Genomic DNA, 27,132 nt, shown 5'->3' with positions numbered 1-27,132 from the left:
GTCAGGGAAGGCCTCTCTGGAGTTTTAAAAAATAGAAACTTAAATAAAATAAATGAGTAGTCAGGGCTTCCTTGGCAAAAGACATGGCAAGAGCAAAGGCCCTGATGTCGGAGGGGCTTGGTGTGTCTGAGGAACAGCAGTCAGTGTGGCTGGAATGGAGTGAGCGGGTGGAATGGCAGTGCGGTCCGAGCAGTGTGATTTAGATTGATGGTGGAAGGAAGGGGTAGGGCTCTCATATGAAAGGAAACGGGAAGCCGTTTCCTGGAGGGATCTGAGCAGAAGAATGTAACCTGACTTACGTTTTAATAGGATCACTCTGGCTACTGTGTGGAGGACAGAACAGATTCCAAGGGGTCAAAAGTGACTGAAAGGAGACCAGTTCAGTGGCACAGCATTAAGGCAGACAGAGTAGGCTAGTTTAGACTAGGGTGATAGCGGTGCAAGTGGTATGTAGTCAGAGTCTAGGTGTATTTTGAAGGAAGAGGCAACAGGATTTTCTGATGGATTAGACATGAATTGTGAGAGAGAGGAGTGGGATACGAAGACTTGTGGGCAGAACCAACTTAACAAAGGAGCTACCGATACGAGTGAGCTTGCTTTAGAATCTCAAGAGCATTATATAAGGTGACCTTAACTAGTTCATTTTGTACCGCAGATCGGGCATTTGATAGAATAAAATCTTCTCCTTCTATTCCTGATATAAGGTATTTCATGATTTTCACCCAGTTTTAATTCTGCAAAACTCACTAGTCAGAGGTCAATTTACGACAATGGAAGTTTTCAGTCAGAAAAGGTTTTATTATAAGAAACAATGCCATCAGATAAAAATGCAAAAACTTGTGCAATTATGGCAAAATGTTTAAAAATATCTACACGTTTGCCCCCAAAGGACTACAGTACTTACTACATACCTGAGCACTGAACATTTAATGCCATTTTAAACTGCTTCACTTAGGGAATCTGATTCCTTGCAGGTCACGTCCACTTTTCTCATGCACCAATGAAACCAGCTTGATGCTTAAGCATCAACTTTGTAGGATAACAGAAAACAAAGATGGAAAATAAAGAATACAATTTCTACTTTCCTATAACATAGTTATACCACGTCCAGTTTTCAGTGTGTAAAAACTATATAGGAAAGTGCTACATACTTTCTTCAAATGCAAAAACAAGGGTCAAGTGGGACTGGCATCTGTCACCCCATATTTTAATTCTGTAGTACCCACTGGGCCTTTTACTTATATTCTCATCGTACTATGCAAATGTACCTTAAATAGCTAAACAAAGATCCACGCATATTACTAATCTTAGTTTTCTAGGACCTCTTCTGAAATCATTTGAAAAGTGGCAAAATATCCCAGCTGTATAATTTAAACAAATAGTTCTCCATACAAAATTCAATATACATTCTACTTCCGTAGCAAATTCTAAACCTTGGCTTTGACACGCTGTACTTAGACCACACCCTCAATATAGCAAAAGGATCAACTGTTGCGCAGATCAATAGAATAAATCGACTGCAGAATTAACCACAGTACGCTGTACTCCTATGCATCACACGGGCACATTGTAAATTAACTCAATATTCTAATGTCATGGTTTCAAGTAACACGTTCTTCTAAATAAATACAGGAGATTGTCAAAAAGCGGCAGGAAGTCTTAGATATGCAACAAAGCTTTCAAAAATAAATTACATGAACATCTCTTGTAAAACTTAGCTTTGTTTTTTTCCTCCCTTTGCAATGCAGCACAGTAAAGATGCTTCAAAATGCTCACAGAAATAGCCCCAAACCAGCAGGAAGACAAAGAAAAAATGCGGAGAAAAAACATAGGTGATTAGTTGACAAAGTCGATAAGGAGATTATAGACACACTACCAAGGCCAGCAAGAAGACAGCACGTATCCAGCTTCCCAAGACTAGATTTTAAAATGTGAATTCTCTAAATGCTGTCCACTTTAAATTCGGCTTCAGGAAACGTTCCCTACTTGTAGAGGGCTATGACAAGCAGTTTGGAAAGTTTCTGAAAAACGAGGTATGTGATGCAAAGAGGCAATGTTTTAAATTTGTTTCACAGTATCACATTACCATTTGTGCAAGAGTTTTTAATACAAACCATGCCAGTTTGTTTTAACAGAATCAAAATGTTCCAGTTAAGGACAGACTCTGGGCTATACTTATATCCTTTATTAATTATTCCAGGCAGAGTAAAAAATAAGTTACTGATCCAAATAACTGCCTTATGTATAACACATGAGTTGATTTGTCCTCTGTTAATATTTATAGCTAACTGTTAGAAATTCATCAAATATGAAAAACTGTTTAGTACCTATAATGCTATGGTTCTATTCACTCACTCTTTTCCTCCTCAATCTTCAGCTAGAACAAGGTTTTCAATGCAAAATTATTCATAACTGTTAAGTGCAAAAATTTTAAAAAAATGAGGTTTTATTTGTTATAGGTAACGTAAAAGCCATTAAATGAGACTACTGCAGGAGTTTTATGTTTCTGGAAAACAGAATTTTAAAAATAGGAGTAAAACTTCACATTACGCTCTGTGCAGAAGAGAAATAAGTTACCTTTCATTGTACTGATACTGAATGGACAGGTAGAGGATAGGAAAGGGGGTTAGGCGACAAAATGGCCCATGTTAGTGCAAAATGAGTATAATATTCTTTTCACTATTCTAAGATTGAATCCAGTTAGACCAATAACTGGCCATACCTTGCCATCATGCTAGTAGAGAACCCTGTGAAATCACAAGAGTTCAACAGGTAAAGGACTATGGCCATGAAACTAACATACCAGTTTGAAAGGTAAGCATAGGCTCAGACAATTTAAATCTACCTAACGACACACAGGAATTAACTTATACTAGCACCAGCCACCTGTGATTTTGAGCCCTTTTCAGGATTTAAAAAAATGAGACAGTGTTAGCACTTGAAAAAATTGTCAACAGAAAACTGCTACTTTAAAACTTTAGCTTAACTTAAAGCAACATGGGAAATATAAAACAATCAAACTAAAAGCTCTTTCTGAGACTGATCCGGTTTTCCTTCAATCTACTCTAATGACAGAACACATTTAAATCCAGTACACTTGAAAACAGTACACAGATATACATATATTCAGAATGAGGATCTCAGTTAGTGCGTCTCTGTGGTAGAGAGGTCACAGCTAAAGTCCTAGTGATATTGCCTCAGATTTTTACCCGTATTTAAAATAAAAAGTCACATCAGACTATTTTGGATGTCTCTAACCCATAATACCCTAACCACTCTTCTAAGAGTGCATAGTTGTCGATTCATCTGGTATCTCAGTGACTATTCATCACAAAATTCTAGAATGATGTGATTACGTTTATACCAGAAAAAAAAAAAATGCTGATAATTGCACTTTGTTACCTTTTGCTTACTGAAATGAAAACATCACAAGGATGAAAAGAAATCCCTCCCTACACTCATCTTGAAGAGCACCCATCTCCATGTATAAACTCTCTCAGCTTTCTTAAATACTGACAGCACTTCTTCTATCATTGAAAGACCAAGTTTCCTCGAGCACAAGGTGCCAGTGAGCTCACTAAGGCCTGCCATTCATTAAAGTACTTTCTGAAGACACTGAGGATAGAGTTTAGCAACAGCACATTCAAAATGCCGGCCAAGGTCCCAGAGCCGATCTGGGGTCTCATACACTTTCATCCATTGGTCAGTGATGTCATCATATTGGTAAAGAGAATTTTTTCTGCTGGTTCTGAAGACATGTTCTTCAACGGTCACTTGAGTAGCTCGAACAAATAAATGGAGTTTATTCTGGAAAAGTACCAGTTTAAGGTATGGGTTTATGGACTCATCACAAGGAAAGTCCTTCTTACGAGTCCATTTATTGAGCTCAATATCATAGGCTTCTACAGTAAACATCCGCTGATGATTTCCACAGGTTCCAGCTATGTAGTAGATAGAGTTCTTGTATACAGCTGCTAAGCCCTGGATTCTAGGCACAGTCATGGGGGTTAAGAAACCCCAGTAGTCTTTCTGAGGCTCATAGAAGAGGAAAAATTCTCCTAAAGAAAGAAAAAGGGGGAAAAAAAAAAGAAAAAACAATAATATGTACATTTACATGTCTCTTTTTGGTTGTATGTTGAAGACCCAAAGGTATAATTTTCCAAATATTTTACTTTCTAAAACATTCTTTTATAATCTCCATAGATACATTAAATATTATGGTAGCTTAAAACATCTTCATTCCATGCACAACATAACATAGTATTAGAGTGAACGTGAATTGGGGTGTTCAAAATGGGGAAGTATGAGGCATTAGTTTGGCTTGATGGCAGTATAACAGTTAAGAGCTTGGTTTCATTTACTCTCTCCAATTGGGTATTTCAGAAAATTTATTTGAAGCCAGCTCTAAAATAAAAACATTATTACTAATGGTTAACCAGTAAGATGAAAATATGTATATAGCTTCAATCATGAGTAAGCCACTATAAATTTAAGTGCTAATTATTTAATTAGAAGATGGTACATAGAATTGTTCAGATTTGTGTCTATGGGCCACTAATGTGTTTACTTTAGTGTTGGTGTAATGCAAAGACAAATACTCAAGAGGAGAAAACATGACCTTAAGATGATAGAAAACACGCACATTATTTATGAGAATTGACTATGAGTCAGTTTCAATTCTATTTTGACAATGAAAGGGTGTGCTGAGTCAGAGTGCAATACAAAAAATGTCTAAAAGAATTAAACTAGTGAAGATTTACAAGAGCTTGGTAATTATGACATTTGTATAAAATCCTTGATATGAAAATCTGAATCCTTTATGAACAGATTAAATGATACTCCAGTAGGCACTGACAGTAGAGCATAAGCTTCTGACTATTCATGTCAAGTTTATTTATATAAAGAGGCTTTGTTTAGATTATAAGTACCTACTTCTAGATTGAGCTTCCCCTTGAAAACTGTTCTGAACTAGGTTAACTCCTATCAACAAATATAACTGCCTACTTAATAAAAGTGATGCTGTAATTTCAATTTTTCACAAAAGAGCTTGTTAAAGTCCTAGCTTTTGCCTGCATATTACGTATGCTTATTGACTAACATATAACAGGATTCTTAATAAAGACAGGAATTAACACTTTCTGCCATGTACTACCTCTCTAAAAATTTCTTATTAAAAGGAAAGATAATACATTTTAAAAGTTGATTTTTAAAATCTAAAGTCTTCTTAATAAATTAAAACCAGTGGTGGGCAATTAAGAAAACCCTCAGTGCCTCAGATTTCTCTTTTATAAAATATGATCTCAGATTAAACAATGTTCATTCCAGCCCTAAAATTCTATTAATTCATTGTTACTTTGCCTTAGTATTTACATTAATACACAACCTTTACATTCCCTTTAGGAGTCATCTAATTAATTCTATCTCTATCAACTAACTGGTTAGCCAGTAAAACCAAAATATATAAAGAGAGAGCTTCATCATATTGGATGATATAACCTATTCAACCACACTTGATAGATTTTACATCCATTCAGGTACTTCATTTTTTGGCAAGACCAACAAACCTAAATCATGTCCATGCTTCTAGTCAACTAAAATAAGGCACTAGAGAGTACTACTCCCTCTGGAGAATTAACTTTACATTGAAGTTTAAACATATGGGTTTAGGCATTTCTAGGAAATTTTAAGCTGGATAAAGGATTAGAGCAAAGAATAGTAAAAAAAAAAAAAAAAAGAATGGGAAACGACCTAAAAAATCACGTTTGTCTACACAGAAGTTGCCCCCTTTTCCTTGTTTTATTTGAGTAGTCAGTGTAAGGAAAACATTTATATATAAGCAGTTAAGAAACACAAAAGAAGAATAAGGATGTTGGTACTGTCAACACTGCATTCAGCATTCAAGCAACTAAGATAAGAATTCAAACACAAGGAAAACATTAGCACAAATCAGAACCTTGAATCAAATATCTTACTTGCTCTTACTAAGTTCCTCTTTCTACTTCTACTAGATCATCTTTGCCAGGGTAATAGTCTTCAATCGTTTAAACAAAAGTTTTTAAGCTAAGTATATTATCGTCCCTCTCATAATGTTAACAGTAAGAAAAAGGAGACATCTCAAAGTTTTTCAGTGAAAAAAACTGAAAACAATGTTATGGATGACAGCATCAACTGCAGTGAAATTAAAATCTTGAAGACTGTAATTGAAAACTCTTTGTAATTAAGTTTCATAACCTTTGCGATCGTAAGGCTTATACAAAATTCTTTGGCAACTGAATAGTACAACTGCAGTTGATGCTTTGTTCTTTTTTCTCTTTTAAACTAATCCAGTAAGTTCCATAAGAAAAGTAGTTGCTACATTTCTTGATTATATATTACTGAAGAGCAAAAATGTCATGTATCAAACTTGCTTTCTTGTTTGAAGTCTTAAAAATGGCTCTGAAAGAGTTTTTCCCAAATCCTGAACTATTATTTATGAAAAAATATTTTCAAAAATACTTATTCCGCATGATGTCAAAACACAGTAAGAACATAAAACACAGGATCATTTTAGGAACCTGCCTTTTCTGATTGAAAAGTTTATTTTCTTTACTGGTCCTTTAAAGAACAGACTGGTCCAACAAATAGTTTATGATAAGAAAGCCAGAGGCATTCCTCAATGAACAGAAACAGCTTATTACTATGAGTGGGTGAACCACAATTTGACCTGTTACCCTTTCATGAAGAACTAAATCACTTACCCTGTAAAACATAGATCTTCTCTTTGTACTCCACAGCATTATGAAACTCCATAGCAACAGGCATGGCACAAACGGTCGTCCAGCAATTCTCTCTGCTGTCGTAGCACTCCACAGATTTTAGTGAGTTTCTCCCATCGCCTTCATAAACTCGCCCTCCGATTGCATACATCTTACCACAGCAATACACCAGTTTGCAGCCTATTCTGGCTCGAAGCAAGGACGGTTTGGATAGCCACCTATTAGTGGAATGGTCATACATCCAGAAATCATTTTCTGCCTTGTGGTCGATGGAGACCTCACTACTGCTTGGCCTGTACCCTCCTGCTATGTAAATATCATTATCTGGTGATACGAGAATCCCAACTTCTCTTAGATCATTTGGTGGTTTGCATAGTTTGAACACTCTTCCTGTGAATATATCTAGACAAGGCACTGTTTGCTTCTTTCCTGAGTGTTTGTGGGCAGCATCAAAACATATGATCATTTCCGATGCAGTCATTCCAAGTCTCTGTGTACAGCCATTGGTACTGGATGGTCCCTTTTCCACATAGCTTTTGGCTATAGCCTGTGCAAATTGAGGTGGAATTTTCTCTATAAAGGTGTCTTCCATCAGAGGAAAACGTATGCATTTGGCAAAAATTTCTGGAAGGTGCACTTCTCTTTCATTCTGTTCATGTTCAAACCACCTTACAATGCTCTCATAAACATGCTCTTCCCGGTCTACGTTTAAGTCGTCACTGTCTAGGATACTTATCAGTTGGTCTTTCGTCAACTGAAGAAACTCTTGTTCTTTGGTGACACACAGGAACTTTTTACGAATGTATTCTTTAGATCGATCTCCGAGTTCCTGATGACCATAATGATCAGCAAAGATGAAGACTCCAATAGAATTCTGTGGGTCCAAATGACTGATCATGTACTTAGCACATTGGTCCTGGATGGAGGGAATCTGGAAGATGCTAGCTGCAGTGAACAAGGCTTGAACATTGGCCTCTGTCAGAACAACTCTGGAGGTATAGGCATAGTTCAACACTAAATCCATCGACTCAGCTTCAACACCGACAATTCGAACTTCTTTTTGAGTGCTTTCTGTAAGGCCGCTAGTGAACATGGATCTAGGAAGGAAAGAGTGGTGAATTTATGTGTGCTACAAATAAAAATTATTGTGGCAAATTTTTAAAAACATAAAGTTACCACAAAGACAACATTTTGAAACTGTAAAATATTTCCTAATGTGTTTCCCGATATCCTAAATATCAGGAAAGCGGATAAAAGTTGATCATCTAGCAGAAGAATTTGGTCTGGCTAATCTTAAAAAACCCTATTCTCAGGACCAGTCAGTCCACTTTGTGCCAACTCTGAGAAAAGGAGAGTATACCTAATTAAAGCACACCAGAAGGTGGCATGGAATATTCCAGGACATCTTATTTCCCTTGGAGCCCAATCGAGGCTTCTGGTCAAGATGCCTTAGGGACTTGAGATCTTCAATCACCAGGTCAGTCAGAAAGTTTAAGAATACCCATAGAGTGTCAATGGGACACATTAGCATATAGAGACTGTCTAATAAAACGTCTCATGACCCAGTGGAAATTTACAAGGCAACCTGTGCTCAAAACATATCTTTAAAAATTTCAACTTAGAAAAACAAGATGTCCTTCAGAAGTTCATATTTTCTATCTACTCTATCTACTTCTATGTACTTTTAAAATAATTATCCTTTGAATGCTTCCTTAATGATTATAGAGAATATAAAGAACATCAATTCACTTATCCTTGGATATTTTGAAAACTTTTGCTTGACTCAAAGTTACCATATTTTTACCTATATATATTTGTATATAAATAAAGATTACAGTAGGGTTAATATAATACCTACTTATAAAGAGAGTTTAAGAATTAACTGATTCTTTGGAGAAGATAATGGTTTTCAAAATTCCAGACTTTTGTCTTTGAGACCAAGCTTTTTTTTCTTTTTTTTCTTTTAAATTATCTGTGTATTTATGGTACTTTCTTGGCCAATACATTAAGTAGCCAAAAGCCTGGCTCTTTATTTAAAGTCCTAGTCGTTTATAAACATCATTTGCCTTTCTTTTCCCTCCTTTAACGTTTCTTTCTAGGCTGTTCTTAAAATTAAATAAAAAAATCAAAAGGTCTTTTAAAATCCTCTTGAGAAAAGGACTGTGTGCCCTAGGATGCTTAATAGATGTCTGTTGAAGACACCGACCTAACACTGCTGATAAACTCCATTATTCAGATCCAGACCCCTCCTATTTTATTTTTAAGTGTGATGTTATCAAAAAAATATCCTTGAGTGGGAAGATTTCCAGTCACTTTTAAAGTTTTCATCAGAAACATGGAATTAATTCAAAAATGCAATATGGAATATTGGAGGTATACAAGGCTACCTGGACCCAGCTTGTTGCCTGGGCTAACCGTCCTTTGAGTCCTATTTTTACTTCTACTATGTAAATTTTAAGTGTAATATCATGCAGACTTCTTTTTCTTAAATGACTAGAAACTAGATGTACCATTGTATGAGCTTGTTTTCAATTCAGGTGCTGAAAAACTCAGTTATACAGCTCCCAATTAAAAAGAAAAATAAAGCCCTTCATCAGGCAAAGATTAACTCCCAAAGGAGAACATTACCACATAGCCCTTTATCATGGGAGCTACTACTGACTTGAATAAGCTGGTCTCACACACAGGAGCAGCGTGACACTCAAGTTCTCCTCTGTTCTAATAGGTTCTTGATGTAAACTCGATATGAAGTGGGAGTACTTCCCCACACAAAACCCTGAGCAGCAAAAAGTTTCTATTAATCATACGAATTTTACTTCTGACAAGTCACTGGGAGCAGGAAACAGCCAGGCTAGATTTCAAGCTATTCTATTCTTCCACCAGTGATGCAAGACTTAGAAACTATTAAGTATGACTTTCTACAACTCACATAAGGAGCAACAATGGTACCAAGAAAGTTCTGTACAAACAGCTCTAGCAAGAGAGAAGAACCTAATCCTTAAGTCTTCTAGCCAAATATCTTCATTTGAATTCACATATCTTATGCTTAGAAAGTTTTTCAAGCATTTCCTTAACTGCTTGGAAATTAAGAAAATCTACTGTAGCATACTTCTTTCCAAGTGATTTGTCAGGTCTTCAAAACTTAATTTTAAGTAAGTATGATTGTTAAATGATATAAGCCAGAATATAGAACTACAGTGAGATATACACATCTTCACTTTATTTCTTTTTACTATTCAAATCTAATATACAATGAACACTTCTGTATATTAAACTTTAAAGAGAACCCACCCTTGTTCCTTAAAAGTCATACAGTGACTAAGAAGCCTGGCTCTGGAATCAAACCCAGCCTCTGCCACTTACTAGTTAGATAGATGATTTAGGCAGGTCACTTAACCTCCTTGAGCCTCAGTTTTTTCACATGTAAAATGGGAATAACAACTAGGTAGAGACAGGATTGTAAAGATTACATAAAGTAATGTATGTAGAGTGAGCCTTGCCCAGAGCTTGATAAGCAGTAATTGTGACAAATATTTAAACACATAAATGACCTAACCATATCTAATGGATGGCCTAGATAAATGAATCTCACCAGCAGTTTCCATTAGAGGCCCAACTTCATACCTTCTGTGTATACCAGTTTCTTCTTTTTTCTTTCCAGCTCACTGCCTCATTATGGTTAATACTTAATAGTCCAATGACCTACCCTACGTAAGTCTAAATGGTTACATCACAAGCAGCAAACTGAAGTGACTATATTTAACACAGTATTCTGAGAAAGAGGAACCAGAAACCAGTGTCTGGAACACTACACTGCTATATGCCCTATAAAGGTTGAGAAAATTATTTCACAATCATTTCATGCACCATTTTTGAATACAGACAGGCTTAAAGTGAGCACTTAAACAAAAGGAGAAGTTAAACTCAAACAGGAAACTGCCTTTATCACTGATCTTAGAGTATGAAATTATTTTTTAGACCCAAGTTTTGAAATTTTACCTTACAAAGTTTTATGATGTATAAAGATGAATCTAAATGAAAATGAAAACTTAGCTTAAAAATACTTCCGGGGCTTCCCTGGTGGCACAGTGGTTGAGAGTCCACCTGCCGATGCAGGGGACACGGGTTTGTGCCCCGGTCCGGGAGGATCCCGCGTGCCGCGGAGCGGCTGGGCCCGTGAACCATGGCCGCTGGGCCTGCGTGTCCGGAGCCTGTGCTCCGCGGCGGGAGAGGCCACAGCAGTGAGAGGCCCACGTACCGAAAAAGAAAAAAAAACTTCCGGAAAAGAAAAAAAAAAAAACTTCCGGAAATCTTAAAAAATAATCACTAGTCTGGGGCCTAAGACACAAAGAAACTGTATTTCATTCATTTTCACTTCACTGCTCTTATCCCCTGGGCATTAAAACAATCCATTAAGTGGGTAATTTGTTTTAAACTCTAAAAGAGTTAATGTGCACGAAAGAAATCCTGGATAAATTTTTGGAACAAATGTCAGATTAGCACTGTCCAATCAAACTTTCAGTAATAGAAAGGTTCCGTATCTGGGCTGTACAGTGTGGCCGCCACTACCTACAGGTGGCTCCTGAGCACCTTAAATGTGGTTAGTGTACGTGAGGAAGTGAATTTTTAATTTAATTTAATTTTAGGTAACTGAAGTTTAAACAGCCACGTGCGGCTAGTGGCTGCCATATTGGGCAGTGCAATTTTAGATTTTCTGAAACATACAAACAAAAGCATGTTCACTAACTTAAAAACCAACCACCTGAATTCTAGAAGAATTTGTCAAATAAAAAAGGGGCGGGGTGCACTTAATAAAATAGGGCATGTTATTTATTCTCAGGAAACAAATGCATTGGTTTCATCTCATTCTTGCATCTCAGTCTAAAAATCCAGTGGGCAATACTGAGGGAGAAAGGGAACTTGGTGAGGATATCAATAGAGGTTTCCACCATCGTCATACCTGAAGTAAGGGCTGATTGCAGCAAGAACGTTTCTATGACAGGAAAATGTTTTCCCGTGATCCACTTCCACTACAATGTCTGTCAGCTGTCCTTCATCGTACATTGTTTTGAGTTGCTTTAGAATACTGCAAGCATGGAAGGGGTCCATGGCATCGTTGGCTGTGTCTGAAGATGGAATCCCATTCGGTGTTGGGGAAGACTTACTTAAATCTAGGAGGAGAAAAATCGTACAACCACAAGAAGTTCGGAGCCAGTTTCGGCGTCGCGGGTTTTATTTTTTGTTTTTTGGTTTGGGTTTGTTTTTTTTTTTTTTTTTTTCTTGCTGTGTGTGGGATGGGGCGGGGAGTTGTTTGTTTCTTCGCTTGGCTTGTTTTTTTCCCCGCTACAGAAATGCATATATGTACACAGACACCCCCAGTGGGACCGCGAGGTAGGATCTGGGAAAGAGCGAGCTGCGATGCAAGTTCACACACCAGCCTGCTCCTCTGGGAGCGCGGCGAGCCCGAAGCCCCGTGCTCGCAGAGGGACCGTGCGGGCAGAACAGGCGAGGTGTCTGCGGCGACTCCGCCGACAGCCAGAACGTCCCAGCTGAGAGCGAAGGGCAGGAGCCTCACGAGGGAAGCTCGATGGATGGCGGCCGCCAGTGCCCCCTCAACCGCCTTGCGAACAGGTCGGAGCGGCGGCCGGTACCCGGCCTCCCCATCCCTGTCCGGCCGGACCGCCCACCTCCCTCCGCGCCATTCATCCTCCCTCCCCTCATCCCTGTCCACCTCTCCATCCTTCGCTCCGGCTCCTCATCGCCACCGCCTCAGCTCGCAGCCTGAGCCTCGTCCCCGGCCCACCTCCCCTCCACACCTCCCAAGCCACCACACGACCCACCTGCCGACGCGGCCATTTCTCGACGGGGCCCGGGCTCCAGCTATTTAAAGAGGAAATGTCATTTCGCTTCTCTCTCTCCCGGGTTCCGGCTCTTCTAAGCCGCCCCTAGCCAATGGGATGGCCTATGCATCCGGCTCCGCCCCCAAGCTCCGAACTCCGGGCGCCGATTGGCCACGAGGAGCGCACAGGTGAGTCGGGAAATGTAGTTTTATTGCCCCCGCTCCCGCGTGGTCTGGGTAGGGCGGAGGCCCAAGCTGGGGATTCCTATTGGCTGGTCCGGGCGGGGGCGGAGCGCAGGGAGCCCGCCAGCCTGTGTCTGTGGGGCGCGCAGTGCCTGCCGGGAGAGGTAGTCTTCTGGCTGAGGAGAGCTGTCATTCTGAGAGGCTGGGGTAGGGGAAGCTCTTGAAGTGCAAATTTCCCCATTTTAGGCCTCTCTCCAGGCCCCCGGGTCTTTTTTTTTTTTTTCCACCTTGTTCTTCGTTTCCTAAATCTCCTGCCAATGACTAGCTTCCGGTATGAAAGCGGGGGTCCGCGTAAGGGCTGTGAAACCAAAAAAATTTGGAAATGGACAAGAAGGCTGTTGTCCAAAAATGCGAAGGAAATCTGACACCCCACCCCGAAGAAAAATATCAGGAGGCCAAAAAGCAAGCCATCTCTGATGAATCACCTGTGACACCCAATTGAAATAGCATCGCCTTGGCCGAGTGCTCCGGTTGCCACAGATAAACTTGGTCTGGTTACAACGGCTGCTCAGGATCGTTAACTCCCACTCAATGCCTTGCTTTTCTCGAGCAGCCAGGGAACACCTGTTCCACTTTTAAGAGTACAGGAACATTATAAAGGGATTCAGACGCTTTCCTTTTTGCTCCTGGTAAATGGAGTGGTTAAGATACTATGTAGACTGGGATTTCCTTTGACGAAATACTGGAAAGTGCCCTGAGTCTGGAGCCAGGGACAATTATTGAATCCCTAGCTCTTTACTTCTTAATGTGGATAAGACCCTTAGATAAGACCCTTTAATTCTTGGACACTTAGCTCCTTCACCTGTAGTGTGTGAATAATAATTCCTATTCTATCTGCCTCATAGGCTGCAAGCCTTTTGAAAGAAAGAAGAAATTTTACTGTTGACGTGTTTTGATTTTCTTGTCTCGTGTTTGCAGCATGTAACAGGGTGGCTGGCGCATTATAGATACTTAATATTTTAAAAATAAATGTAAGACACAAATGAGCTAACATTGGAAATGCTATTTCTAACTCTTTGAAATGTAAGGAAGTCTTATCAATGAATAGGAAGGAATTTTTAGTAGAGATATAGTTAGCCAATGAGCATAGCTTTTCTAACCCTGAAAAGATCAAACAACTGAATTTTCTGATGAAGGATCTTGGGATTTGTGATTGTGAAACAGAGAGAATGGTGAAAAACAATCCAATTCTGTCTGCTAGGTCTGCTGAATAATTGAGATATCAAAAGTATTATAACTCTGTGCAAGTTAACAAGAATTGGTGTTTCCTCGGGGCTGGGATCTGTGGACATTGGTATGGACTTATAAATTCATGTTATGAAAACCCTATCTGCACAGTTCTGCATGGATGAAACTGATTTTAACTTTTGTTACTCAGAACTTTAAATTTCCATTTTTTATGAGCCAAACACTGTTGCTTTCTACCTTATGGAAATATTGGGAGTTTCACTCACAATATTCATGGTATTAAGAAAAAAAATGGCATCAATCCTTATGGTTGCCAGATCTTAGCAAATAAAAACACAGGACACACAATACTAGGGACATACTTAGAGTAAAATATCACTTGTTATTTGAACCAAATTTAATTGGGTGTTCTATATTTTACCTGGCAACCTTTTCAAGCCTGTTAAAATACGGGTTTTATTGTTTGTGTTTTGTTTTTGGTAGCCACCTGTCTAAGACTTAAGAAATTTGGCCAATTTTCTTTTTCATTTAATTCTCACCTAATTAACAAATAGACTTGGCAATCTTGTTTAGTTTTTTTTCTTTTTAAGTTTTCTGATTCTTTGATCCCCCAGAATTTCTGAATTTGGAGGTGGGCGGAATACAAAGAACAAAAGCCAATTTAAATATAAACAGGGGAGAAATGAAGATTTATAATTACAAGGGTGCCATTTATATGACACTGTAAATAGACTCCATTCTTCTAGGCAAATGACATTACATGGTAAAGATTCCGTCATCATTACAAATACGCTTTTTAAAAATACAGAATAAGTGAGAAGATGTAAAAATTGAGCCAATGGTCCCACAATATTCATTCTCAATGATTTATAAGACTACAAAGGAGATTTTATTTCAGGGTTGATACTAAACAGCCAAAGACTACAGCTTGTTTTCAGATAGTTCTAATTTGAAATTTAGTAAGAACTCACTGCTAATCTAGAAAGGCAGCAGCAAGAGTAAACCAGTTTTCTTCTTTATGTATTAAGTACTATATTGTCCTCTGAAGCACTCTTCTCAAATAGTTACAGTTTAAAGTAAATTTTAGTAAGGATGAAAATTGAAAAAGCAAACCAGAATAGTTGAAGGACCCATATTTAGTTCAAAGTAGACATTTAGAGCTTTATTATTTTAATGTTTCTTACCTAGGAAGCAAAGGCAAAGAAGATTGCTATAACCATGGTTTTTTGAGAGTAGAAAAGTCTTCACATTTAAATTCTAAAAAGATGAAGGGTATGAAATGAAAGCAGCAAATTTGGAAAATGAGAAAAATGCACAGTTGCCTTGGTTTTTTTCTGCCTTCACTTTAAGAGGACCACTTTAGCAATTATCAGCTGAGCCCAGGCTCCTGTTGATAATAATACCACACAACACAAGAATGATAGCAACTCTGATGAAGGAAGTGTAAAAGAAAATAGGAATTCACTTCTGCAAATCTATTCTGCAGTTTTCCAATTTCCCTGTTCAGTATGGCTTCAGGCTGTGAAATTGACCAGAGCTACATAAAATGAAAGTAAAGAGAAAATACCGGTGACTCTTAACACTTTAGCAAATGACATCCTTATGGTATATTTATTCTTTTTAGGCTACGGCTACAGCAAAATATGACATTTTTCCTTGCTAAAGACTTTTGTGTTGGCTGAATTAATGCCTGCTGTACAGCAACAGAAATGATTATTTGAATATAAATTTGATATAATACTACATATTGAAAAAGGATTTTAGGGGGTAATTTCTAGAACCTTATATATTGTATATGATTTAGTTTCTTTGGAATACAAAACTCTAAATAGATACTAACATTCAGGTTTACTGATTAAACATTACTGGCCTTGGTTGTATTTTAATTTTTATTCCCTCTAAGGTGATGTGAGGATTCAACATGGTAATAACTAGAAGATTGCATTTTGTGAATCACCGAATTTAATCATACTGGAGGATGTTAAAACACATTAATTTGTCTTTTAAGTATTTGAAATTTAGCATATATGTGGAAAAAAAAAGAAACTGTAAAATTTGCAGCAGGGATATTCAATTTATTACCTCCATACTCCACCCTGAATCTACATTCTGGACAGGCACTCTATAAAGCAATGTTCCTGATACCAAAAAAATACGTATAGATGATAGAGATAGATAGAGTTAGCAATTCAGATAGAGACTGAATGTGTTCCTGCAAAATTGATGTGGAAACCTGTTCCTCATTGTGATGGTATTTGGAGGTGGGACCTTTGGAAGGTGATTAGATTATGAGGGTGAAGCCCTCATGAATGGGATTAATGCCCTTATAAAAGAGACCTCAGAGAATTTCACCATGTGAGGACACAGTGAGACATCTGTGAACCAGGAAGCAAGTCCTCACTGGAAACCAAATCTGCCAGTGCCTTGAGCTTTGATTTTCCAGCCTCCAGAATTGTAAGAAATGAATTTCTGTTGTTTATAAGCCACTCAGTTTATGGTATTCTGTTATAGCAGCTTGAATAGACTAAGGTGTATATGTGGACGGATGGATGGATAGATAGGTAGATACAAATGATATAAGGTGGTATATTCTCTCTCTCCCTCTCTCTCTCTCTCTCTCTCTCTCTCTCTCTATATATATATATATATATATATATTTCCTAACCTCAAGGATCTTATGGCTCGTATGATTCATCCATGGAGATAAAACACATTCACATAATAATCAATTAAAAATCGAGGGTTGAGGGCGGCCCCTAGTTAGCAGAAAATGAATATTTAAAAAAGCTAATGTTGAGGACTTCAGAAGAGAGAAGAGTTTCTGTTCAGCTGGTGTGGGATTTAAGCTAGGCATGAAAAGATACACCATAGAAACAGTCATAAAAACGATAGAGTATGTTCTTACCTATTTGCTTTATCTTGGCTTGACCTGGAAAGCAAAGCATTAACACATTCATACTGCAGTATTGATGGGGATTAATTCAGGACTTGAACAAGGAAGGGAAGTTAATGGCTATGTGTTACTTACATTATTTCACTTAATTTCATGTTCTAATTAAATTTTATAAGAACAGTGTTACAAATGAAGAGGCTAAAACTTGGAGAATTTAAATACCTTGCCCATAGTCATATAGGGATCTATGGCTCCCAAGCCAACTTTCTTTTGATTACAGTATATAAAGGTCCCTGGGAATAAGACAGACTATTGAAAATGAGAGGTTGTAGGACTTTTTTCTCCATTAAACATGTCTTGTTCTATGCCAAACACATGGTCAATTGGTATCTGCTAATATCTATCATGAATGGACAATACTATTGGTATAGGTTTGAGATATTTTTATGCACCAAGAAAAGGGGAAAAAGGAAAAGCTAGAAAGGTAAGGGTCGTACTGTTAAGTAATTTGACTTTGTCAGACTAAATTGATAGTTTTAGGTGTATAGTAATTTAGCATTTTTTAATCTTTCCACTAAATAATTAAATGAAATGGCATATATATATGCCACACACACACACCATGGTTATATATACATGGTTAATCATACATATACAGATGGTTAATCATATATATAATTACATATATAAATGGCTAATCATATATATAATTATATATCATATATATCATATATGTCATGTATATACATGATTAACAATTGATATTTGTCAAGCTGACCATGCTTCACTATTCTCCTACAAGACTGAGTTATTGTATGAGAATGGAGACCCTGAATAGCATTACTCCACTGGACCCTTTACAGTATTTAAACTTAGAATGCCAAAGCAGCTGTGAAAATATGGGACATCAACACCCTTCCTTGTATGAAGATTTAGTTTATAACCCAAATGGAACTAATAGAATTAAACAATGATTGTTGTTTCTTTCTAACCTCAATCATGATCCAAATATTTTTAAACTCGTGGTATCACTAAAAAACCTGAAGAGAAGAAACATCAGTGTCTTCAGCATTTAGACATAGGAACCGAGATTCATGGAGAAGAGGTATAAGGTATTAGGAAAGAAGTGTATTAAACACAGCAGAGAGAACACAGACGATGAGGAGTTGATGGTACTTTAATCCCTAAAATAATCAAATAGTTATAAAGCAAATCTGCTGGCATACCGCAATAATTTCAGAGATATTTAATTTTTATTTCTGGTTAGTCTGGTGAGTCTTCATCTCAGCAGTATTCATATTTGCAGCCAGATAATTCGTTGTCATGCCAGGGTCGGGGCGGAGTGGAGAGGAGTTTGTCCTGTGCGTTATCAAATACTACTCAACAGCATCCGTGGTCTCTCCCCACCAGATGCCAGTAGCACCTCCCACCAAGACTTGACAACCAAAAATGTCCCCAGAGATGGTCAAATGTTCCTTAGGGGAAAATCATCCCCAGTTGAGAACCAGTATTCTACAATATGCTCCTGTCTGTTCTGTGCCCTCCTGCTTTGTTAACAGCTCTATTACACTTTACATCAATCTACTATGTTTATTGTTTTAAACTGTTTTGTTTATCTTCCTTTGAAATATTCATTGCAAGGATCTGAGTTAATCATTTTGTGTGTTCATAACACAATATTGTCTTTGGTACAGATGTCCCATCTCTTGTGTTATAGATGTATACTTCCTTTACCCCCCATTCTCTACTCCCATCCTCTCCTACTTCATATACGACCATTATAATGGTTTGATGTGGGTCCTTGTGTATATATCTGTTCTTGTAAAATATGTATTGAGGTTCTATATATCCTTGTGGTTTATATAACGGTATTATGCTATGGATCTCGTCTGTTTCTGAGTTATTTCACTCAGTACTATGTTTTTAAGGTTTGTGTATATTGCTTTGTGTACATCTGGTCAGTTCTTCCTCTTTACTTTCCCATCAACTACCTCAGTGTCTGATATATGTTAGGTGCTGAATAAATGTTCACATAATTAATTGCATAAGTACATATATCAGATGATGAATGGGTGTAGTAGACAGAATAGTGGCTGCCCAAAGATGTCCGCATTCTGATCCCCAGAATCTGGGAATGTATTACCTTATAAAGCAAAAGAGCCTGCAGATGTGCTTAAATTAAGAATTTCGAGATGGGGAGATGATCCTGGATTAGCTAGGTGGACCCAGTGTCATCACAAGGGTCCCTATAAGGGGAAAAAAAAGAGTCAAAGCCAGAAAAAGGAGATGTGATTACAGAAACAGAGGGTGAGTGATGTGCTTTGAAGATGAGTAAGGGAGCGTGAGGCAGGGAATGCAGGCGGCCTCGAGAAGTTAGCAAAGGCAAGGTAATGGATTTTCCCCTAGAGCCTACACGAGGCAGGCTGTCCTGCCAACACTTTGGTCTTAGGATTTCTGACATCCAGGACTGTAAGATAATTTCTGTTGTGTTAAGCCACTGAGCTTGTGGTAATTTGTTACAGCAGCGATAACACAGGAAAGTAACACAGTGGACGAATTAATACATGGATGAGTGTGCAAAGCTTTCCAACAGTTGAACTTTTCTCTTCCTCCTTTTTTCTCCATTAAGTGTTTAATATTCATAAAAGTAGAATCTCAAAATATAAAGGACCTCAAATAAGTAATACTTTAAAGGGAAGACTTATAAAGGGAAACTTATGAGGTAAACCATCACCCCAAGTCTGTTAACTGGATAGTCAGCTTGACCGCACTGGGGGCTCACTGGGTCATCTTGTAAGGAGAGCGAGATTCAAATTGGATGAGGGCTTGAATACCTGGGAAGTATGGTTCCTTCGGGGCCATCTTTGGAGCGTAGCTGCTTTACTGGGTTTCAGTCTTAAACAGATTACTATGATAGAGACATCAAGCCTCATAATTGAGGCAGGATGCTTTCTATGATCTGGAACCAAAATTATAACACTCAGTACATTAAATGTGACACAAAGCCAAAGATGTCTTACATGCAGCTTTCTTGCATGGCCAGATCCATCCCTAAGAAAGAAATGTACTCACTTAAATACATAAGTTTGATCAATTCAGTTACCATAATCCACAGAGAAGTATCAAGTTTTAATGGATCTTGCCTCATTTCAAATATATGGCTGTTTTTTCCAGCCATTTCTTAAGTCCTCCTTGTTAGAGCACGTGTAGCCCTAACTTGTGGGGCACATGTCTGCACATGCACCAGGACCTGGTTTTCTGGGGAATCAGAGTGAGAATCACTCTTTAGCAGGTAGATTTTCATAGCTGTCAAGAAGCACAGGCTGTGAGATGAGACTGCCCCAGTGCAAATCCTTGTTGAACCACTTTCTAGCTGTGACCTCAAACAAATGAATAACTTCCTGAAGGCTTTGTTTCCTCAGCTCTAAAATTGGGCTAATAAGAGCATTTACCTCAGAGAACTGTTATAAGGGACAAAGGAGATAATTTATGTAGATTAATGCAAATTATTTAGTCCATTGACTGGCACAAAGAAAGCACTCAGTGAATATTAGTTAGTAGTAGTAGTCGTAGTAGTAGGACTCTGCTAGTGAAAATTCAGTTTACTTTTCCAGATAATTATGGCAATTAATTTTTTATTCTTCATGGAATATTGACCAGTTTTACAGCTTAATCAAAGTTAAACTTGATCGGGAACCTGAGATGCAGCTGTTTTCCCAACTCAAGGCTCACCATCAGTGACCTCTAGCCTTGCTAAGGATGAGAGAAGAGGAACCAAGCCATCCTCATAGGTGCTCTGAAGCTAAATGTCCATGACATTAAAACCAGCATGCATATATTAGAATAGGCTAAAATAAGCTGTGGTAACAAACAATCCCATACTCCTAGTAGCGTAAGTCACCAAAATTTTACTTTTTACTCTTGCTTATGTCCAACCCAGGCCAGCAAAAGACTCTGCTCACTCAGAGACCCAGACTGACGGAGGGACCACCTTCATACATGGTGACGGTCGCCATGTCAGACAGAAAGCAAGCATGTGGTGAATTATGCACTGGCTCTTCAAGTTTCCACCTGGAGAGACATGCACCACTTTTCTTCCCATTTCACTGGCCAGAAAAGTCAGGTGGCCACCCCTCACTGCAAATAGGATGGGAAGTTCAATTCTACCATTCTCAATATGAAGAAAACCAGAAATATTTGGGAACCGGCGTCAATGACAAACATACTCTACGAAGATTACGCTAGCCACGTTTAGTGATATGGGAGTAAACAAAACCTAGAACCTACTCTCAGCGACCTGGCAGATAAGAGGCAATCTGTGCATAAGCATGTATGACTTTAAAATTACTTAGCAGTTGCTAAGATTATTTTACCCCAATCATGTGGCAAAAGTAAACCAAAGCCACTGATGGCAGGACTGCTGTGCCAGGGTGAATTTGACCCCCCAGGGGATATTTTTGGTTGTTATCTTTCAGAGTGTGGGTGTTGCTACTGGCACTTAGCAGCTTAGAGGCCGGGGGGGCTGCTAAGTACCCTACAATTCACAGGACAGCTCCCCACAAAAAGTAATTATCTGACCCCAAATATCAATAGTGCTGACGTTGAGAAACTCTGGGTTGTTGCGATAGTCACACTTTGTCACACATACTCCTAAATCCACCAAAATGAAAATTATACCATTGAAATGTCTTCAGTTGAGACTGTGCACACCAATGCTCATGACAGGACACCTGAGTGTACTCCGCCACCGTACATTTCACATCCAGGTATGTGGTATTTTTATCCGGAAGTGCGAATCTGGTAAAACCCTTTTGAAATACACATAGGAGAGTTGACTGTGTTTTCGATTCTTTTCGTAAGGACTTTGAAATTCAAATTTGAAACAATTCTCTTCAAAACAGACAGTACCACAAATATATTGGCCAACTTGATTAAGCAAGGTTTAGTCCCAATGGGAAAAAATTAGACGCTGACTGTGGATAATAAGATGAGGGCTATGGTGAGACCTTCTTGCCAAAAACACCTTTCTCTAAGAAGAGTCTAGCATGATAAGAGCAGTCAGGAAGTGATCAATGGTTAGAGACCAAGGAAAGGGGGTGTGGGAAAGCTCCATGGTACTAACAGAGTTTGTGAGACAAGCTTTGTCAGACAAAAATGAATGCAGAGACAAGGAAGGCAGTGGAAGGAATTGTTATAATACTTAAAGGTCAGGAGCTGTATGTAAACTACACCGAGGGAATTTTGACCTCCCAGCATCAACCTGTGTTTGAGTTTGGGTTTAAAGTTGGATCCCAGGTGGCAAGTTTTGTTTCCTAGTCTGAGCCTCAAGCGTGAGGCTTGCAGAATGACTGGCCCCAGAACGGATGATGTGATGCCTGGCAAAAGGAGATCTGTGGGTTGTTAATCTGTGGATCAAAAAGCAAACCCTGGCCCAGCAGTGTGTTAATCCTAACGGCTGAGAGGGAACCAATACAATCATTTAAAGGAATGCAGCCAGCGTGGGGTCTCAGAAATAGTTTAAGGAAGCTTCAACTATGTTTAGAATGGACCAAATCAATGAATTGCTGATTTTTCCACCTGTGTTAGCCCACTGACTCCTCAGGGGGTTAAAGCCTGTAGTGCAAATAGAATCCAAACACTTTTTATTTATTTATTTATTTTTGACTGTGTTGGGTCTTCACTGCTGCGCGCGGGCTCTCTCTGGTTGTGGCGAGTAGGGGCTACTCTTCATTGCGGTGCGTGGGCTTCTCATTGCGGTGGCTTCTCTTGTTGCAGAGCACGGGCTCTAGGCTCACAAGATTCAGTAGTTGTGGCACACGGGCCTAGCAGTTGTGGCTCGCAGGCTGTAGCGCGCAGGCTCAGTAGTTGTGGCGCACGGGATTAGTTGCTCTGCGGCATGTGGGATATTCCCGGACCAGGGCTGGAACCCGTGTCCTCTGCATTTGGTAGGCGGATTCCTAACTACTGCGCCACCGGGGAAGTCCCCCAAACACTTTCTTAATGATTCAGGTCAAAGGAGCAGGCCTAAACTCAGTTTGGAATCCCTTTAGTTACCGGGTTCCTGCAGTCATAGGGGAAATTTAATTGCTCTGTAAATTCTTCATTAAAAATTTGGTACCTTTCACACCTGTCCTTGGTGAAGATCAGCATTTTCTTCCTTTCATCCTCTGGGTTCTGTTTATTGAGTAAATGCTTTTGTTCTAAGAGAATATAAGTTCAAGTCTTCAGAATATAGGTTCAAGCCTTTGTTCTAAGAGAATATAGGTTGAAGGTTCATGATTCCTGCAACATATTTTCAAATGGTTTGGCATAAATAATCAGTATAAAAGTATACACATACAGCAAGGACCTACAGTATAGCACAGGGAACTATACTCAGTATTTTGTAATAACCTATAAGGGAAAAGAATCTGAAAAAGTATATATATACATATATATATATATATCTGAATCAGTGTACTGTATACCTGAAACTAACATGCCATTATAAATCAACTATACTTAAATTAAAAATAAATAAATAAATAAATGTATGCACCCACAGGAATAAAGCAGAAGTGGCAAAATGTTATCGTTTTGGTGAATCAAAGTGAAGCATTTATGGGAATTTACTGTTCTACTCTTGCAGATTCACACTTTTTCAAATAGAAAAGTAAAAACAAACAAACAAGCAAACAAACAAAGAAAACCCCTGATATGTGAGGTAGTAGAAAGAAGGAGGTTCTACTATCAAAGTATGAAATCTTAAAATGAGATGGCAATAAAAATTGTTTTGAATTTTTCCTTAAAGAAAATGTGGTGGACATAAGGTTGTAGCGTGAGTCATTAGGAAAGGGTATTTGGATATGATGGAACGCACTATTTACATCTTTGTTAAATGAGGTGGATGATACTTCTCTCCTCAGGGTGTTTTTCCATCAGTGATGATGCATGATTCCAGATTTAGCCACACAATGTCAGCTGATGCCTCTGGTTACCAAAAAAGAAAAAGAAAGAAGGAGAGAGGGGCATAATCAGGCCGGTGACAATAAAGGTATGCTTTTTCATAATGACTTAGTCTGAGTTGCCTGATTCATCAGCACTGAGCTCTAAGCTGCTTGGCTAACTAGTCCCAGATTGTGCTGAGAGAAAAAAAATGCTTCCGTGGCACTCAGTGCTTATGAGACCTAATAGTTCATTGTAGTGGATCGTACCTTGGAGACCTCCTTGTTGATTGCTGCTTCGGACTGAGCTGCGTCTTCCCAAAATTCCTATGTCAAAGCCCTTCCCCCCCAGTATGATGGTATGTGGAGAATGGGGCCTTTGGAAGGTAATCAGGTTTAGGTACGTTCATGAGAGTGGGGCCCTCATGATGGGACTAGTGCCCTTATAATAAGAGACACCAGAGAGCTTACTCTCTTTCTCCCCTCCATGTGAGGACACAGTGACAAAGCAGATAAATTCAAAATAATGTGCAAGTGATAACATATGGCTATAATTATGTAATATTTATTTATTTATTTATTTTGGCTGTGCTGGGTCTTAGTTGCAACACACAGTATCTTCGTTGTGACATGCAGGATCTTTAGCTGTGGCATGCACACTTCTTAGTTGCAGCATGCAGACTCTTAGTTGCGGCATGCATGCAGGATCTAGTTCCCCGACCAGGGATCAAACCTGGGTCCCCTGCATTGGGAGCACACAGTCTTACCCACTGGACCACCAGGGATATAATTATTCAGAACATAATATACCTTGCTAATGTGAACTAATGTTCTGTAGACTTCAGTAATAAAAGAAAATTAATTGCACATGTGGGCTCTTTATTTATTTAACATCTTTATCTCAGTATAATTGCTTTACAATGGAGTGTTAGTTTCTGCTTTATAACAAAGTGAATCAGTTACACATATACATATGTCCCCATTGCTCTTCCCTCTTGCGTCTCCCTCCCTCCCACCCTCCCTATCCCACCCCTCTAGGTGGTCACAAATCTCCAAGCTGATCTCTCTGTGCTATGCGGCTTCTTCCATGTGGGCTCTTTAAAAGACCCCGTATGCCAGCAACGAAGATCCCTTGTGCCACAACTAAGACCCGGTGCAGCCAAATAAGTAAATAAATAAATAAATATTTTTTTAAAAAAAGTATATGGGAGGATGTGTGTAGGTTATATGTAAATACTACTCTCATTTTTTAAAAAAAGTTAAAACTAAAACTATTATATTACGTGCAGAAGGGGTGACTTGCATAGGATATTACACATGTACACACGTATATCAGCCAGTACAGAAAGGTAAGAACAGTTTTATCTTTTGAATCTTTTGCTATACTGTATTACCAAGAAGATGGTGATAAATAAAATTACAATATAAACTAAAGTCACGCCACAGTATATTTTAACACTTTCACTTTAGAAAAACATAACACAGTTTGGCTACATAGGAAGAATAACACTGTATGCTAAATCTCATAAGAAGGCTGAATGTCTCCATGTTATTCTAAGAATTGTCAATTCTATGCATATTTCTTGTACTAGAGGGGAAAAAAGGAGTATTAAAGATAACAGCAATAAACATCTTTCAAAAATTTCTAAATGATTTCTTAAGAAAATGATTTTAATTACTATAAGATTCTCAGTTTATGATTGAAGTGGTTTTCATGTTATGTTTTATATTACACTGAACTATGCAACTTATCAGTATATCTTCCAACCTTCCCTACATCTCTGAAGCTGCCATTGAATTGGTCCTGACTCTACCTAATAATGGATAATGGTCTGAAATGGATGGATAGATTAAGGAATGAGGTCATATATTGTCAAGTGGGGGAAAGAAACAGAAAACAAAACACAACATAAGAGCTGTGAGTTATGTTTTATTTGGGGCAAAATGAGGACTATAGCCTGGGAGACAGCCTCTCAGATATCTCTGAGGAACGGCTCCAAAGAGGTAAGAGGGAAGGTCAGTATACATGTTATTTTAGTGAAGGGGGGTACGTGCAGTCAAGCACACACTTTGATAGGTTACTGCTGGTCACAAGAAGTTTGCTGCTACTCCAAAGGAGCAGAGGTCTCCATTAATGATTTTAGTGCTTTTCTAGATATGAGAAGATGCAATAATTTGGGCTCATAAAATCTCCTGAAAAATATCTAACTGTCTGAAGGCCTGTTCTCCCAGTTTTTCCCAGAGCACAGAGTGTCTTGTTCCTGATCTCCACCCTGAACCCCGTTAGGGTGTGTTGAATGTCAGTGACTACAGTGGCCAGCGACCTAATCCTCGTAGAGGGAGATGGCGAGTGATTATTTTCCATCCATGTAAAACTTCCGTTGCATTTTCACTTGCCACACAGAGTAATCAGATGAATTCAGTGGGTTTAGGCATAGATTAAGCAAGAAATTTAAACACCTAATTGAAATAGTCTGTTCTATTTGGTCATACTTTGTCACCGAATTACCCCAATGTTTTGTCCTACTGAAATATACACGTTAATTATATGTATTAATGATATATGTGAGATATAACTCATATTTTATGTCAAGACAAGAAAAATTTAAACAAAAAACTCTTCTGTGCCCTTTGGCCTCCTCTCTCCCCCAACTGCATTGTGCACCTGTATCATGCATCAACCAAACCTGCCCCACTGGGAGCCGCTCAACCATAAAGACCAGTATTCTCCTAGTATCAGTAAAATGACTCCTGAAAGATAATATTCCTTCTTGATCTCATAAGGGGTCACATGGTGCTTAGATCTGGATTGTGTAAACTGTCAATTATATGCAACGTATAGTCCTCTGTCTCGAAAAACATATAACTGTGCCTTGACTCCTAACAGGTGGAACAGTTCTCAGAGCTTTCTGAGATGTTCTTCCTGGATTATAATCCTCAAATTTGGCTTGTATAAAATTTTCCATTCCTTTCTTAGATCAATCGATTAATTTTTTGTCAACATATACGTATATATATTATATGTATATGAAAGCTTGAATAGATTTATAACAAATATTTTTAATAAATTTGATTGATATGTCTTTTGCCATATTTGTGGGTACATACTAGTTAATTATTTTATCTTTCCAGAAAATTCAACTTTTTTCATTACAAAGTGACATTCCATGTTTTAGTATGAACTTTTTAGTATTTCGTGTTAAAGTCTATTTTGTTGGATATTAAGAAAGCCACATGGGTTTCTTTTTTTTTAAAATAAGTTTATTTTATTTATTTATTTTTGGCTGCTTG

The 27,132-nt window shown here is 38.4% G+C and overlaps 1 protein-coding gene across 1 annotated transcript; it reads right to left on the bottom strand.

Annotated features, from left to right (window-relative positions):
- Positions 1 to 601: 601 nt before the first annotated feature.
- Positions 602 to 12,621, bottom strand: KBTBD8 (kelch repeat and BTB domain containing 8). Its single transcript, XM_060022863.1, has 4 exons — positions 12,596 to 12,621; positions 11,716 to 11,926; positions 6,738 to 7,852; positions 602 to 4,058 (listed from the first exon to the last, which is right to left on the bottom strand). The coding sequence occupies exons 1-4, from the start codon at positions 12,609 to 12,611 to the stop codon at positions 3,595 to 3,597; spliced, it is 1,806 nt and encodes a 601-aa protein (XP_059878846.1). The 5' UTR covers positions 12,612 to 12,621; the 3' UTR covers positions 602 to 3,594.
- Between the last annotated feature and the right edge of the window lie 14,511 nt (positions 12,622 to 27,132).

The sequence above is a fragment of the Delphinus delphis genome, chromosome 10 (assembly GCF_949987515.2).
Source record: "Delphinus delphis chromosome 10, mDelDel1.2, whole genome shotgun sequence".
NCBI classification, from domain to species: Eukaryota; Metazoa; Chordata; class Mammalia; order Artiodactyla; family Delphinidae; genus Delphinus; species Delphinus delphis.
This window is presented reverse-complemented; position numbering and strand designations above follow the sequence as displayed.

What these genes read in the sequence shown, in the direction of transcription:
- KBTBD8 (XM_060022863.1), bottom strand. An exon ending in GCAATCAGCCCTTACTTCAG is followed by an intron (nt 7,853 to 11,715) that starts GTATGACGATGG and finishes TTTCCTTCCTAG; the next exon opens with ATCCATGTTCACTAGCGGCC. An exon ending in GAAGATCTATGTTTTACAGG is followed by an intron (nt 4,059 to 6,737) that starts GTAAGTGATTTA and finishes TTCTTTCTTTAG; the next exon opens with GAGAATTTTTCCTCTTCTAT.